Raw genomic sequence first — 16864 nt, 5'->3', positions numbered from 1 at the left:
AAGTTTTTGCCACAACTTTGAAATACTGGACAGGTTGGCATAGATGGATTCTGCGGATTATTGCAACACCAAATTGAAGGATTTGGATGGAGAACTTAGCTTGGCTATGATTTGTGCGTTTCATTCACTAGTTTTAGAAAAAAAAAAGAAAAAAAGTCTGTATTTGCTTTTTTTTTTTTTCTTTCATCAGCTTATCTTTTCAATTAATCATTGTTACTAAAATTTCAACTCTTCCGTCCTCACATTTTAAAGATGATTTGCGTATGATATTGTCATCTTCTCCATTGTTACTAAGTAGTAAGTACATGTTTTGCATAACTGGTCTGCAGTGAGCAGTAATACTTTTTATAACATAAAAGCAGTTAGTTTAATGACTTATCAAACATTATTACATGAACCATGGTTCATATAATTAATTGTGTGGATTATAAATAAAAAGTATATTTTTAATATATTAAAAAATACATTATTTACGTACATAAAATACATTATTTGAGTACTGAAAGTATATTATTTAATATAATGTACATTTAGTACAAAAATAATGCACTTTTAATAAATAAAAAATATATTTTGTATCTATGATCCACGCAATAATTTGTTGTGACCTATTTGACTTTTGGTCTATGATTTTTGTAATTTGACTTTTTTGTCACTGAAAAGTACGAAGCCCAGGAGAAGACCCAATGAAACAGTAGTTGGGCCTAAAGAGGCTTGTAGAAGCAACATTTCTTTTCTTGTTCCCATAAAGAAGAAGCTGGGGCTTAATTGTAATTTTCTTTTGGAAAAATTGCATCTTTGGTCCCTGAGCTTTAAGCAAGTTCCGACTCAGTCCCTGAGTTATGGCCGTATCCGAGTTTAGTCTCTCAGTTATGAACAAAGTGGCGCATTTGGTCCCTAGCCGTTAAAACTAACGGAAAAATTAAAAAATAATTAAAATTTGAGGGGTAAAATATGAAATTCACATTTTATTCTTCTTCTTATATCAAAATCACTTTTATAACATTATTTTTCACTTCTTAGCCTCTTATTTTCAATATTTTTCAATTCTGAAAGCATTTCAATAATTTTAGTATGACTTGTTAGGAGCCTGACTCTCGTATAACAAACTTAAAACCTAGTACAAACAAAGAAACACTTGATCATTGTGTTTAGGCATCTGAAAACACTATCCTAATAATTTTCGATTTTCTTTACTAACCAACAAAGGTAATCAAACTAGAACTTTTGAGATACAAAATTCTGTTTTCTTAAAACCAGAGTAATGAAAGAGGAACCTAAGAATCAATTATAAAAATTTTAAAAACTTTTGTAACTTCAAAAAACGACAATTGAAAAATTTTAAAAACTTTTGTAACTTCAAAAAACGACAATTGACTAATTTTAAAAACTTTTGTAACTTCAAAAAACGACAATTGACTAAACTAAAAAACTTTTGTAACTTCAAAAAACGACAATTGACTAAACTATTGCATACAAAATACTTCAAAAAACGACAATTGACTAAACTATTGCATACAAAATATTTCAAAAAACGACAATTGACTAAACTATTGCATACAAAATATTTTTTACATAATAAAAATCTCAAGTTATTCTTTTGGTGAAATTCTCATAAAAGCAACTTGAAAAATTTGAAATTATTTTGTATCTCAGAAGTTCTAGTTTGATACCTTTATTGCTTAGTAAAGGAAACCAAAAATTATTAGGATACTGTTTTCAAATGCTTAAAAACAATGATCAAGTGTTTCTTTGTTTGTACTAGGTCTTAAGTTTGTTATACGATAGCCAGACTCCTAACAAGTCATACTAAAGTTATTGAAATGCTTTTAGAATTGAAAAATATTGAAAATAAGAGGCTAAGAAGTGAAAAATAATGTTATAAAAGTGATTTTGATATAAGAAGGATAATAAAATGTGAATTTCCTATTTTACCCTTCAAATTTTAACTATTTTTTAATTTTTCCGTTAGTTTTAACGGCTAGGGACCAAATGCGCCACTTCGTTCATAACTGAGGGACTAAACTCTGATACGGCCATAACTTAGGGACTGAGTCGGAACTTGCTTAAAGCTCAGGGACCAAATATGTAATTTTCCTTTTTTTAAAAAAAAAATTTATCCGAGTTTTTCTTTGTCCGTTTAACGATTTGAAATTATCTCTATTCACTCAGAAAACACTGAAATTAATTCAGAAATAATCGTCGAATCGAAGAGGTTCCCGAAATACAATTATGCCATGGGAAGGACTTTGGGATGCCTACACAAAGCTCCATTCACATCTCTATATATATACGATATACCAACCCGACCCATTCTCCTTCTCCCTCTCCAGTTCCATCCAAATGCAAAGGCCATTAACAAGGACTGATTTCTCTCTACATACATAAATACGTAAACCCCAAACCCAAGACTCAATCCACTGCTTACTCCCTTGTCCAATCTACTGTAAGCTTGCCGACAAAATTAACTATATTCCTTTCGTTTTACTCACTTTTGTTTCCCTTCTTTCTGCAGATACTTTGATCTCACTCCTAAATCCTCATCGCTATCTGGGTAGAGTACATTCTTGGTTTATCCATTCACTTCTTATGAGTTTGGATTATGTTTTGCTTTTATGGTCAATGAATTGAGCTTGATTTTGCATGCATTTCTACTGTTCATGTTGATTTTGAATTCTTCTACTTTTAATCTTCATGTTTTTTTAATGGATTTTATTGAATGTTAGTAATCAGGATTATCTAGAATCTGGCTGTATCTCTTGATAGAGAATACAGATGTTTTAAATCACTTTATTAGTTATAGTTTTTGCCTTTTGGAGCTTAAAGATGCAATTGTTGTCTATTTTAAGCGTACTCTGTCTCCATAGCTGGGAATGGGCAGAGAGAATGATTCACATTTCCTTAGTTTGACTTGTGTGTTAAAGCAGAGTTGGAGAAGTCAAGATTGTCTTGAATGTAATTGCTGCACTTATGAAAATTTTTAGGAAAATTATCATCAGCTAAGGGTTGATTTAATTCATAGTTATGAGCTACGTATTGGTGCTCTAGCTAATGCCACTAACTATAAAGCTTTTTAATGAGAAATGAGTGAAGAAATTCAGGTGCTTAATGATTTTCTTCAGTAGCCATGGACTTGGTGCAATTTTGAGTATTTGGGTGATTCGATATGGTATTATAATTATTATAAATACATTGAAGTGCAATATAATAAGTTTAGTTTTCTCTTTTCTTTCTAGCACTTTCTACATACACTTGGTTAGATTAATTTAGTTCCTGTTTTTCTTTATATATTATCTCTTTTTTACTTTTTATCCCCTTGTCTTTTCCCTTTTGGTGGCATCCCCTTGGTAATAAATTTTTATCTCAGTTTAACAAATGGAAAACTTATGTGATTGAATTTCTATGAAGTTGTGATCCACGATCTACCATGTGTTTCCATTCCCTCCCATGCCATTTAAAAGTTGACTGCAGCAAAGTGTACTTTAGATTCTTATCAGCATAAATGTTGTTTTCAGTTTTTCACTGAATGTTTGATATTATTGGCATCCTATTACTCATTTTCTTTATGTTTAAATATATATTTTTTGTTCTAACATATATTTTTCATTTGATTTTTTCAGGCAGAAAGTTTCTTTGGTTTGTTGGAGGATTTGGGGTTACTATTTGATAGTTGCTTGTGTTCCATTTTTTTTTATTATTTATGGCCTGAGATATATATTTCATGGGAGGTTTAGAGGACAGTGAACGACCTACAAAACGTGTAAAAGTGGCCTCTAGAGAATCAGGAGGTCTTTTGAACGGAATATCTCCCACTGAGCCTGCAAGTTGCTCACTGAGCAACTCAATGGCTCAGTCTCTAGCATTTCAAGCAGACGAGGTTGTTGGTTCAAAGCGTGTTGCCAAGAAAGTTGAATTTGTCCAAATCATATCTGAAGCATTATATTCTCTTGGGTATAAGAGGAGTGGGGCATGTCTGCAGGAAGAGTCTGGGATACCTTTGCACTCCTCAGTTGTAAAATCATTTTTGCAGCAAATCCTCAATGGAAAATGGGATGAAAGTGTAGCCAGTTTGCAAAAAATTGGTGTAGTAGATAAAACAATTATAAAGTTGGCTTCTTTCTTAATATTTCAGCAGAAATTTTTTGAACTTCTGGATGGTGACAATGTCATGGGTGCGTTGAAGACATTGAGGACTGAGATAGCACCTCTATACGTAAACCATGATCAGGTCCGCGAGCTTTCCTCCCATATCTTGTCTCGTTCACAACAGAATCTTGCTGGCATATCAGGCCAGCAAATTGTAAGGATGAAATCACGTTCAGAACTATTAGAGGAATTGCAGAAATTGCTCCCCCCTTCTGTCATGATACCTGAAAAGAGGTTGGTGAATCTTGTGGAACAGGCTCTTGACTTGCAACTAGTTGCTTGTAGGTTTCACAACTCTTTGGTGGGTGAAATATCGCTGTTCACTGACCACCAGTGTGGTAGAGATCGAATTCCTTCTCAGACCTTACAGGTTAGAGCATGCTTTTTGATGAATTTAATTGTTATTTACTCCATAACATTTTACTATTATTTCAGGGCTGATATTTAAATTTGTTATCATTATACTGTATACAAGGATATTAAAAATATAATTTTTTTTAGATGTGATCCACTCTCTGAGACTTAATTCAATCTTCATAGATTTCTTGAGATATTTTCTTGAAAGGTTCTATTAGATGCCAATACATTGCAATCCATGTATATTTGAAAGAGTTTGACCTCCCATCATTTCATTTTGACGAGTTTATACTGTCAATTTCAAATCTTGTAGCTATTTCTAGATTTCAATTCTTTCCTATTTCTCATTTATTTGTAGTTTTAAGGGGGCACTGCATCACTTGGAAGTACAATCTGTATGTAGCATTAATATTCCCACCCTTCACTTGCAATCTTGCAGATCTTAGAGGAGCACAATGATGAAGTCTGGTTCTTGCAGTTCTCCCATGATGGAAAATACCTGGCCTCGTCATCTGCTGATTGTTCTGTTATCATTTGGGAGGTATTTTGAGGTTCTCACACCGCCCTTGCTGTATTATTGTTGCCTTGTTGACTTATCAAAAGAATAAATATGCTCTCTCTCTCTCTCTCTCTCTTCACACACAGACGCACACATGTTTGTTGATTGTTTTCTAGTAACTCTTTTTATTTAGAATTTTTGCCTCCTCTAACCTGTGCTGCCATTACCTTATGGTTATATAGAAATGGGATGTATGTATATACTCCAATGAGGCTTTTCGATTCATTCTATGAATTCTATGTTGCATACTGTCCGTTGTATTTGTGTGTAATGTATTGTAAATTTGTTTTACATTTCTTTCTGTTTTAGGTCAAAGAAGACGGTCAAGTCCTTCTAAAGGATCAGTTTTCTGGTCACCAGAAGCCTGTCTCGTATATTTCCTGGAGCCCTGATAGCAGCCAGATTCTCACTTGTGGACTGGAGGAAGTTGTTAGGCAATGGGATGTTGCCTCTGGGGAATGTGTTCATGTTTATGAAAAAGATGGTGTTGGTCTGATTTCGTGCGGATGGTCTCCAGATGGCCAAAGTATATTTTCCGGTGTTACTGACCAAAGTATTAGCATGTGGAGCCTAGACGGGAAGGAGGTGAAAAGTTGGAAAGGGGAAAAGACTATTAAGATTCCGGATATTGGTATAACAACTGACGGGAAGCAGATTATTTCTGTTTGTAAAGATAACATGATTTCATTATTTAGACATGAATCAAATACCGAGGAATTAATTGAGGAGGATCAAGACATAACCTCTTTTGTATTATCCAGGGACAATAAGTACCTCTTGGTTAGTTTGCTTAACCAAGAAATTCATCTTTGGTATATAAGTGGACATCCAAGGTGTGTAGCCAAATTTAAAGGTCACAAGCGCCTTCGCTTTGTTGTAAGGTCCTGTTTTGGTGGACTCGACCAAGCATTCATTGCTAGTGGAAGTGAGGACTCCCAGGTACCTTATTTTGCACGTATATAACCTCCTCATATTCCATTGCTTATGATCTTTTGTAGTTTTAATTGTAATTGTTACCAACACTGTCATTTTTTAGGTTTATATATGGCACAAAAGCTCCGGGGAACTTGTTCAGACATTGTGTGGACACTCTGGGACTGTCAACTCTGTGAGCTGGAACCCAGTAAACCCTCATATGCTAGCCTCTGCCAGTGATGACCGGACTATTCGCATATGGGGGTTGAATAGCGTAAACTTGAAGCAAAATGGCTCGGTTAGTAATGGCATCCATTATTGCAATGGCAGAGGGAAAAGTCTATAACCTCTTGTTTTCCCAATGGTTTCTTTCCCTGGTCATTACTTTCAAGTGAAAATTCTTTTGCATCCATGCCAATGTCAATTCAGCATTTACATTGAGCAAGAATATGAAATGTGCATGAACTTTTTTAAGTAATAAAATACCTTTGAATTGGTCAGGGATCTTTGGTTTTGATATTTAGCTAGGATGTTGAATTTTATCTTCTGAGAAGAGAAACAGAACAGAGATGGTTGAAATATACTGGATTTATCCACATTAGCATCAGCCTCCATCATGACTCCAAAACATTTCTAAAACTTTATGGGCAAGGCAGAAGAAGGTTTAAAAGCTCAGTTTAGCAGCATGTGATTTAGGGGAACAAAACACTACATACAGACTGACTGAACTCAGAAACACATTCAACCTTAAGCAAGGCTGAAAGAACTGGCAGTGCTCTCGACGAACTTCCTCGCTCCCTTGAACCATCTCTTGTCGCCTGCCTGTGCCTTGCAGATGTAAAGCTTTCCATCGGAAACACTGGCGGTGATCAGCTGGTGCTTCCCACCTTCATCTCCGTCAGCGGTTCTTGTCAACACAGAGATGAAGTAGTACTGCTTTCCTCCGACCACTGGAGTTGATGTCTCCAATATGTTTGCAGTGGCCACAGCATTAGGGTCAAATCCTCCCTGCAAACATCCATGTTCATCTTGCATCATAAGCAACATTGATTGCATTTAATAATCACAGAGAATTGAAGTAAACTCAGCTCCAGATATTACCTCTGAATCGGTTTTGCCAGCGTAGGCTTGTTTGCCAAGCAAATAGTCCACCTGGGGAATAAAAATACACAATCAGATCATCATCACGAGCTTAATCTTTACTTCATTTGCCATCAAATTGTATGTATATATATATAGTGAGAAATTGAAGAGATGAATTTACTTGAGCAAGGAATTCCTCGGGGGAGCCATAGTCGGTGATGGACTTCTTGTCGGTGGGAGTGACCAAGACGCAGACGTTGCTGGTTTGGTCAAAGTTGTCTTCGTATCTGAGAACCTGACCGGGAAACTCAACTTCCTTGCTAGGGTTCCACTTTGACGGAACCTGCAGCTTGAATCCGTCTCCGGTGATTGGCAGGAAGTCTGTGTTTGTTTTGGGCTTTCCGAAAACATTCGCTGCAATCCACCACCAACATTAGCATCCAAAGACTCTAAGGATACCGGCGGTAGGCTCTCGATGGATCGACGATCCATCCTCACATAATCACTCAATCAAGCTTAAACTAAGAGATAATTAACACTAAATAATCTGATTGTTATGTGTCTAGCAAATACGATTAACGATTCCGGCACACATTTTAACTCGTTCAATCCAATCATAAACTACAATCAAAATCATTACCAGACACAGTACAGTGATTGAAATTTGAAAACGAGATAAACAATTAAACGAATGAGGAGAAGCATGTACCGGCTTCACCGTAGGCGGCGTCGGCAGGGGAAACCTTAGAGCCAACAGCGGCAGCGCCGATGAGGACGGTGAGAGCCAATCGGCGAGAGACGGCGACTGAAGAGGCGCCGTCGTCTTCATGAGCCGAGGCGGACTGCTTCTGAGCGCGGCAGACAAGCTGGTTAGGCTTCAGTAGCGGAACGTAACGCTGCGAGGAAGATGGCCTAGCAGGGGCGGAGAGTCCATGGTGGTGCAAGTAGAAGCACTGTGTGGAAGCCATGATCGCGCGCGAAGCTTATTGTCTGTCTCAGTAACTACAAACTCCTATAGCTTTAGCTTAGCTATACTGAGAGGAGTGATTTTTGTGTTGGTGATATGTGAAGGAGAAGATGGGAAGTGGATTTTGGGAAGATTAGATGAGTGGATTTAGATAAGGGTGCTGAGGATGTGATTGGTGCCATGTGGAATCTCATGCATATTGGGTCACCTTCCTGGTTGCTTGTAATCTCCACCTCAGGATCAATGGGCCCACTGTCTCAATGCGCCAATCCTCGCGTTTTAGCGCAAATCAGTAGTGTCGTTCGACGTTGAGACCCAAATTTATAAGCTAGCCACACTAGTTTGTATCAGCAAGCACAAAAACTTGGGACAAAATTCAGCTGAATTTATAACACAATTGAATTTGATAACATAAGATTTTAAGTTTAAATTTCCATAAAATCAGTCTATTGAAGTGATTGCGAGTTTACGTAGCATAAAAACTTGTGATCCAAACCAAACAAATCTCCTTTTATTTAAGTATTACTATAGTTTTAATTCTTAATTTTAATGATTTTTTTATATTATTCAATAAATAATTTTGTCACATAATGAAGAGACGTTCACTTTACGAAGACTTAATGGTTTTTCACCATTTTAAAAAAAATATTGCTTATTTGGAGGAGAGAGAGGAATAGAGAGAAGGTCTTGAATTTTCTTGCAAGAGGATATTTTTCGTGGGCGCATCAGAAGAGAACAAAGGGAAGGGAAAGCCATTTTAGTCCGTGGGGCGCACAGATCGCGCTCGATGGCGCGTCAAGCAATGTGTTTTTTTGAAGCTTAGTGTCAGATCTTGCTTTTCTCTCTCTCCCTCTCTTTTTTTTTTTTTCATTTTTCTCTCTCCATTCCCTAGTTGACACCTCAAAAACCACTCCAAAAATCTCTCTATTGAGGATGCCCTAAGGTCGACTCCCTTTTGTAATCAATCAATTGTATTATATATTTTTTTATCTTGCTCAATAAAATCCCATATTTTTCATTTACAATGTTTTTTTTTCATTTTCTTGTTTACTTTATACGGAGTACGAAGTTTCGCAACACAAACTTATTTAAGATTAGTGTTATATCTTAGATTATAATAAATCTAAACTGAGAGATAATTAGATGCATGGCTCATGGTCATAGCTCAAAAGTATGAGTTTATGGCATTTGCTCCCGCTGTTATATGTCAATTGTTATACCATAATTACATTGAAAGGTGAACTGCTAATATACATATTTATTTTTAGTATATTAAATGTTCATATTTTTTAAGATTTATTTTTAATATACTACTTAAAAAATAAATCTTAGTATACTAAAAATGAATCTTTGGTATTACTAAAAATGAACAGCTATCCTTTTCAAAAAATAAAAAATGAACAACTATGCTAGTCTACCTTACAATGTGGACACCGGTTCATGGTATAATTTGCCGTCATGAATGTTAAGGAGGTGTTTGGTTCAAATTACCTCGTATAACCTTAGGATGCATGAATGTGAAATTCTCAAACGTTATTTTTAGTTCATTTTTAATAGCTTTTATGGGGATCACAATCCCTCCATATTATTAAGTTATGTGAGATTTTAAAAATGTGACATTACCTTAAAATATCTCTTGAATCAAACACTCATCTCTAATAACGGTACGTTGTGTAAGAATAGCAATATCATCAGTTCATCAGTAGTCATATATAGTGCATATTAAGAGCTAGCTAGGGCCATGGTCCATTTGGTATAAAAATTGGGCAATAGATTATTATTTGATCTTTGATTCTTACACATAAAAAAAAAACATTTTTTAAAAAACACACACACATTAATGGGAAAAAAAATCTAATAATTATATATAAAATTACTGTTAGTCCTAATTCTAACCAAAAGTTTGATGCAACACCAAAAGTAATAGCTAGTAGTCAAGGCATGCACAACTTTATGACAAGATGTTAGACTTGGTCTTCTAGCACGAACAACGTAACATCAACATGCTTCCCACCTACTCTAATATCAATTGTCAAGATCAAACGCTTACCACTATGTCAAAAGTTACAACTGACAACGAGTGTGCAACGTCAATATGGTAATGCTCACTTTTCGTCCCTAAGTTATCATTGGCGTTGCACTTTTCATCTCTGAGTTATACTAAAATTGCAAATTTTGTCCCTAATGTTTTATTAGTACGTAAAGCGACGAAAAGTGTAACGTCAATGATAACTTAGGGACGGATACTATAATTACCCTATAACTTAAGTACAATTTTCCCATAGTTTAACCTATACTACTAATTTTTGTTCACAAACAAATTATGATCATAAACATGTATATATGTTTATTTATTTAGTTTTATAAACATATTCGCAAACGACGTTAATTGATCGAACACGTTTTCGAACATTAACAAACATGAACATGTTCGTTAACGTTAACGAACACATTTGCAAACGCGAACAAACAATAATGAATGCTTAACAAACAAATACAAACATAAACACCCCAAAAATCTTAAGAAACGAATACAAATAATGCCCACTCAATTGACAAAGAACTCACCATAAGGTGTAACTCCCAATTCACAGATAGCCCAAAATTAAATAGGGAGTCAGCTAGCCTAGGAGGAATCAAAATGAGCAATTTGGTAGCTAGTAACTATACCCATTCACACGAAAGATCTTGTCATGGACAACTTTTGGTGAAGCTGAGTGGGCTCTCTAGCACCACGCTGGCGCCTCGTATACACGAGGCAGTACAACACCGAAGTGTGCCTACACGTGATGGAAGTACAGGGCAACGAGCCTCCATGAGCTCCGCTCCTGCACTGGCCCCCATCGCCTTTTACCCAATAAAACGTATGGAGACCAAGCTCACATGTCATCTCTTCGCTTTTCTCCACCAAATTTTCAACTTTTCCGTTTGAAAAACTAAACCACCAGGGTTACATTCAACCTGTTTCTGTTTCAAACATCACTGCGCATTCATTCAAAGCTAAGCTGCGGTTCAGAGAGCGAATTCTGCAAAAGGTCAAATCCAACAATTAATGGGTAGAGAATTTTTAGACGGAAATTGAGAAAATAAAATTGCACTATAAGGTAAACTATAACTTTTGGCATAGTAAATATTTGTTCTATCTAGTGGCGTATATAGCATCTATCTTCGAGGATCTCGATCGATCGGAGTGGACCCCGACTGAAATGGCGGAATCGAGCTTCACAGCTATAAATACAAGAAATTGCTCCACGGCCTCACCGCAAACACAACTCCGGTTTCTCGCATTGTACGTCCTGAAGAAACAAACCCTAGCTAGCTAGCTAGCTAAACCTACAACCAGAAAGAAATGGTGATTGTTAATCCCATGAAAGTTAGCTTCCCAAACTCTGTGGCCAATGAAGATGCTGCTGGAGCGGGAACTCGCCATTACATCTACAAAGAATGTGAAGCCGATGACGATGATGATGACGACGACGATGCATCCAGCGTCGCGCCTGCGGCCTAAAATTAGAGTAGAGTTATACTTACACTCTTCATATTTATCTCTCTCTCTCTCTCTATATATATATATATATATATACACAGATGAGAGAGAGAGAGTGTGTGTGTGTATCTACGTTATCTTGTCCTTGCTATGAGCCTATGAATACGTATAACCTAACAGTGATGATGCTAATAAGCTTTTAGCTTCTTGTATTTGTCTCCATCTTGTTAACTCTCCCTATTTATAGCAATAAGAAGAGAAATAATATAATATGTTGGAGTATAACATACACTTCTTCAATTCATTATCTTATTCTGTCGTATCAAGTTCATTTCCTTATACTTGCATAGCAATAAGTTTCTATAATAAGATGTTAGACTTAGCTTGTTGGCTCTCTGAGTTGCTGCCCAACATATTCATCACCATGCCTCCGAGCTATCATCAGCCTATTTTACAGCATGTTTACTTTAATTTACCCTAGCTTAGCTTATTCAAAATGGGGGACAAAAAATTATTCAATCCATCTTTGTTTCATCTGGGTATATATATATGGTATGTCTTTCAACTTTAATTCATGAGTACTTAGACTAGATGTGCAATACATATATATACTTAGCTTCATGAAGGGTTTTGCATTTGATATGAGTATTTACAGTGAAATTTGGCCTCTTAAGGTGATTGCTTTGCCTGCCTCTTTTTTAACTTTAATTTTCTACTAAGAGCAGTTAATGAATTTGCCAACAGATCAGATTTAATAGCTATTAGAGATCCTATCATCAAGGTTGCTAGTGAAATCACTTCTTTTTTGTGAGAAGGGAAACTCTAGCTACTACACAAAGGTGTGTACGAATAAACCCGTTTCTATATAATAACTCACAAATCACACTAGATCAGATCGAGTTTGAGGTAAATCGCACTAATGAAATCTCTTTTTTAGATGTAGATTGATAGATTATATGTTTTTGCCCCAGAAGTATTTAAATAACACAGTAAAATTATAACCAAGTTAATTGACACTTAATTCTTTAGTTTTAAACTTTAATAAATAAATAAAGAAAAAAAAAGAGCTAAACACTTGATTAGCATCACCCTTGTTATAAGTACTATAGTATGGACAAGACAACTGTGATCTCTTGAAGTAACTTTACTCTAAATTTTAGGATCGCAGGGGCCACCTTAGATTCATTTACATAAGTATGATAAAAATTGTATCTAATATATGACACATTGTGATTGATTGACTATTTAATATAATCAAACAGTTCTATGATTCTATACCAACTAATTACAATATGCACCTCAAATAAGATAAATTTTTTACTAAACTTTATCATTTGAGAAATGAAATGAGTGTGAAGCTAATGCACACAAGGTAATTTGCACGTTGCACCATACCAAAAAAAAAAAAAAAAAAAAGACAGTACTCACATGATGTGGCTATAGATAGAAGCTAAGTATAGAACTGGCTCCAATCGATCCACGGCTTCAGATCACCACCTCAAGGCAACTTGGGATGATCAGATTAGCTGGCTTGAAGATCGAAAACCTTAAACTGCCGACAGAAAGTTAGCCACGTACGGCGGTTGTTTTCATCATGAAAGATAGCTTCCAAAGCTTTGCAGCCTAAAATTTAGAGTAGAGTAATACTCTCAAGAGAGTTATCTTGCCCTTGCTATAATACATAAAACAAGCTAAGAGCAGTGTTAATTAAATGTTTAGCTTGTTGTATCTCTTACTGGTCCTCTTTATTTATAAAGATAAAAAAACTTTTAATATCTTGAAGGCCAATTTCATGCCCTCCTGCCAGGCTAGTTTTATCCATTTTATATAAACAGGTATTACCTTGTAAAAAATACTGAGTATTTTAATAATAATAATAATAATAATAATAATGCAAAGTAAATTAAGTGAGAGGAACCAAGTGAAGAGAGGACAAGGTAGGACATGTGTGGCTACTTGAGTAGTTGAGTACATTGAAATAAAATGCCTAATGAATTTATAATTACTTTCTTTGTTCATCAAATCAAATATAATGGCATCAGAAATGGTACATATTCGAGTGTTCAAGCCCTGCAGTGACATTAAAAAACTTCAACACATGCACCCATTGCTCCCACTTCTTGAGCCGGTGAACCGCAATCGTCTCCGGAATCAGCTCGTGCGAGCACCTCCCATTAGTCCCCGGATAATCATACATCGCCGGCTTATTATTGAACCGGTTCTTCGCCTTCTTCCCCATATCCAACCATTGCCCCACCAGTTTATCCTCCGGCCCGTACGTATTATTCGCCGCAATTCTCGACCGTCCGATCCACTCCACCAGATCCCACGACAGCACAAACCCCATCCCCGACATGTAACTCACGAACGGGTTCATGCTCGGACACGGAATCACGAAACCGTAGTACAAATCCCGCCGCGGCAGTCCCTCCAGAGACGCCGCCAGCGGCGCCAGGCGCAGGAACACGTCATCGTCGGCCTTCATGACGTAATCGTAGCGAAACGGCAGGATTCCCGGCAGGGACGAGAAATACGTGTGCGTCTTGCCGCTGTTCATGTTCTCGGTGCAATTAAGGATGACGACGTCGCGGAAGCGCAGGATTTCGAGGGCCACGAACGCCCGCTGCTCCTCGCCGGAGAGGTTGCAGAGTATGAACTTCACGTCGACGCGCGCGAGGGAGGTGGACTGGACGCCGTAGATGAGGCGGAGGAAATGGCGGCGCTCGTACTTTTCCGGCCGCGTGAAGATCCCGATCAGGAGAGTGAATCTTGCATGGGAATCTGCAGGCACGAGGTTATTAATGGCGGCGATTTCATCGTTTGGGGTTCTAAGCGGAGAATTTGAGTTTGTGCTAAACAGGATTAAGAATACTAAGAGCAACATGGCAAGCAGTGACAAAGAAGCTAGAAGTGATTGCCTCCCTAACATCCTTAAATTTTCTAGAATTATTCATAAATATTTCTCTAAACATGAATACTTAAACATATGTATGGTAATTCGATATATAGTAAGAAGAGATAGATAAAATAACTAGTTATTTATAATTTTTAACACTTACATACAGAAAATGTAATGATAGGTATATATTATTGGGTGTGACCGTTATAAATTTACTTTTCAATTTTAAATTATATATTTTTTACACTCGTTTTGTACATAGTTATTCATGTTTAATGAGGTTTGTAGCATGAAGAAAGTACCGTCAACTTGCTGTATTCATGAATTATATGATTCTATTACGGGAATTTTTTTTTGAAAAGGTACGCTATATTTCATGCCCTAATTTAAGGTTGTATTTTTTTCGTGTTATGTTTGGTATATACAATAATATATATACCTACACATGAGAAGTGGCAACTAGAAAATGCATAAAATGTGATACAACCTTTAATAAATATTCATTCTAAATATCATTTATAAATATTATAATATTAAACTTAAGATAGTCTGATCATATCAATTTAGTTGATGTACTATTGTCCTCATAACACATATTTCTTATAATATGAGTGCAAATGAGCTTATTGTTTCTTAATGAATGTATTTATGGGCTTTGAGGCATATTCCGTGAATGCAAATAATATACTAATTGCATGTACGTAATTTGAATATTGTTTTGGAACAAGTATCAAATAAGTTATTAAATTTATTGGTTTTGTACAATTGGATCATCAAATTTAAAAGGTATGCAATCGAACCATCAAATAAGCAAAATACGTGCAATTAAGATAATTTTGACAATTCTTAATACATACCAAATAAGTAATATGATACCCCTGAGATATAGTTTAGTGGTCGAAAGGTTGAGTGTGTGTACTAAAGCACAACCCGCGATTTACCTTTTCCCACAAAATCAAATGGCATGGGTACTGTGAGGGGCCCCTAGGTTTGGGGTTTAAACTTATGTGAGTAGTATGATCGGATTCTACACAAATTTTTTAAAAATATCACAATTGCACATATTATACTTGTTTAATGGTTTAAATACACACTTTTGTAGTTTAGTAATCCAATTACATAAAAATGATGAGTTTGGTGACCTATTTAATACTTTGTCCTATTATTTTAGATTAGAGTCTATGATATAAGGTAAAACATAATCAATGCGCATGAATGTACCTGCAGTTAACAGATAACAGAATCTATGCGCGTTGAAAACCTTACTCTAGAGTCTAGACTAGAATATAACAATTGTTGAGTGTTGACACATACTCGTACAAATGTACAATATACGAGTAGTGAAAATGGGCTTAGTGGTTTTAATCAATACATTAATGGGCTTATGATAATGGGCTTTGAGGCGTATTATGTTTGAAACTTGAAGCGCAATCAGAGGCCTTTTTGCATAAAATAACAATGAATTTTAATCGGTCATCATACTCGATGTTCCTCGTAGGCGTTTCTGTTCGTGCTCGGTAGACGGACGGCGAAGAAGTCAGAGGGGGAGGATATCTATCAATTTTTGTTCCTCTCTCTTTTAATCTTCGTTTTTAGGTATCTCTCTCCCGCTCCCTCTCTCTATGTCCTTAAATTCTGGTAATTTTACCACTTTTTTGCTAATCAAATCTCCCGGGGAACATTATCCTCAGCTTCAGATTGATTCTCATAATGTTTGTTTGATATTTGATGAATTGACAGGAAATAAATAAAAGAAGAAAAAGATGGGAGTGAAACAAGCAATCAAAGCAATAGATGCATTTCCGCGCGCTGAGGAGCACTTGTTGCAGAAGACCAAATCTGGCGCCCTCGGTATTCATTCCATTTTTATTTTAAAAAAAAAATCTTCTTTTTTTTTTTAATATTTGGATTACAGAAACTGTACCCATCGTTTCATGTTGATCCGAATGATCATTCACATGTTGTGTATGTAATTGAGCAACGTGATGCCCATGATTGGAAAGATTTTGTTGTGTTATTCACCTCTATGCCAAGCCAAATGCAAAAGGAGATTCTCCCAGGAACAGAAAACTGAAGTGAAGTGGCAAAAAAAATATGAGAGATAGAGAGACAGAGAATGCATTAGAATAAAGTTTTTAGATTGCCATCTACCAGCTAATAACAATTCAATGGTTTTAGGAAGAAAACAACACTTTTCTATAATTCTATTGTAGTATGCTATTGTTTTCAATTAATATGTAATTGTTCAACAAAACCCATCCTATATAGTATGTACAATATTACGGAGTATTTATCAAAGTTAGTAGAACTTTCCAAATTGGTATTCTCCAATATGTCCTTTTTGTTTCATAACTGAAAATCAATCAAATTTTGAAGAATATATATATATATATATATATATATATATATATATATATATATATATATATATATATATATATATATATATAT

The 16864-nt window shown here is 35.8% G+C and overlaps 4 protein-coding genes across 7 annotated transcripts in view; 2 read left to right on the top strand and 2 right to left on the bottom strand.

The window, feature by feature from the left end:
* Positions 1-2255: 2255 nt before the first annotated feature.
* On the top strand, positions 2256-6479 carry LOC116029064 (WD repeat-containing protein 26 homolog). 3 transcript variants are annotated; one of them, XM_031270946.1, is made up of 6 exons: positions 2256-2392; positions 2516-2554; positions 3621-4516; positions 4943-5044; positions 5372-6001; positions 6099-6479. In XM_031270946.1, exons 3-6 carry the CDS (start codon positions 3722-3724, stop codon positions 6321-6323), a joined length of 1752 nt encoding a protein of 583 aa, XP_031126806.1. In that variant the 5' UTR covers positions 2256-2392; positions 2516-2554; positions 3621-3721; the 3' UTR covers positions 6324-6479. The 3 variants fall into 3 exon arrangements, with proteins under 3 accessions (XP_031126806.1, XP_031126807.1, XP_031126805.1); XM_031270947.1 differs by lacking the exon at positions 2516-2554 and having other exon boundaries at positions 2256-2446; XM_031270945.1 differs by having other exon boundaries at positions 2256-2554.
* A 68-nt stretch (positions 6480-6547) lies between these two features.
* Positions 6548-8142, bottom strand: LOC116029065 (oxygen-evolving enhancer protein 2-1, chloroplastic-like). The gene is made up of 4 exons (XM_031270949.1): positions 7770-8142; positions 7242-7474; positions 7079-7129; positions 6548-6985 (listed from the first exon to the last, which is right to left on the bottom strand). Exons 1-4 carry the CDS (start codon positions 8026-8028, stop codon positions 6725-6727), a joined length of 804 nt encoding a protein of 267 aa, XP_031126809.1. The 5' UTR covers positions 8029-8142; the 3' UTR covers positions 6548-6724.
* A 5410-nt stretch (positions 8143-13552) lies between these two features.
* LOC116029178 (beta-1,3-galactosyltransferase pvg3-like) lies at positions 13553-14443 on the bottom strand. The gene has a single exon (XM_031271084.1). It carries the CDS (start codon positions 14441-14443, stop codon positions 13553-13555), a length of 891 nt encoding a protein of 296 aa, XP_031126944.1.
* Positions 14444-15879: 1436 nt separating this feature from the next.
* LOC116028334 (endoplasmic reticulum-Golgi intermediate compartment protein 3) overlaps positions 15880-16864 on the top strand; it is a 6560-nt gene continuing 5575 nt past the window's right edge. The window contains exons 1-2 of one of the 2 annotated variants that reach the window (XM_031270015.1): positions 15880-16009; positions 16154-16264. In XM_031270015.1, the coding sequence (XP_031125875.1) occupies positions 16177-16264 (88 nt within the window). In that variant the 5' untranslated portion in view covers positions 15880-16009; positions 16154-16176. Of the gene's footprint in view, positions 16052-16153; positions 16265-16864 lie in introns of both variants that reach the window. The other variant, XM_031270017.1, reaches the window with a different exon arrangement.

This window comes from Ipomoea triloba, chromosome 9 (genome assembly GCF_003576645.1).
Source record: "Ipomoea triloba cultivar NCNSP0323 chromosome 9, ASM357664v1".
Lineage (NCBI taxonomy): Eukaryota > Viridiplantae > Streptophyta > Magnoliopsida > Solanales > Convolvulaceae > Ipomoea > Ipomoea triloba.
The sequence above is the reverse complement of the archived record's forward strand: the minus strand, read 5'-3'. Positions and strand labels throughout refer to the sequence as shown.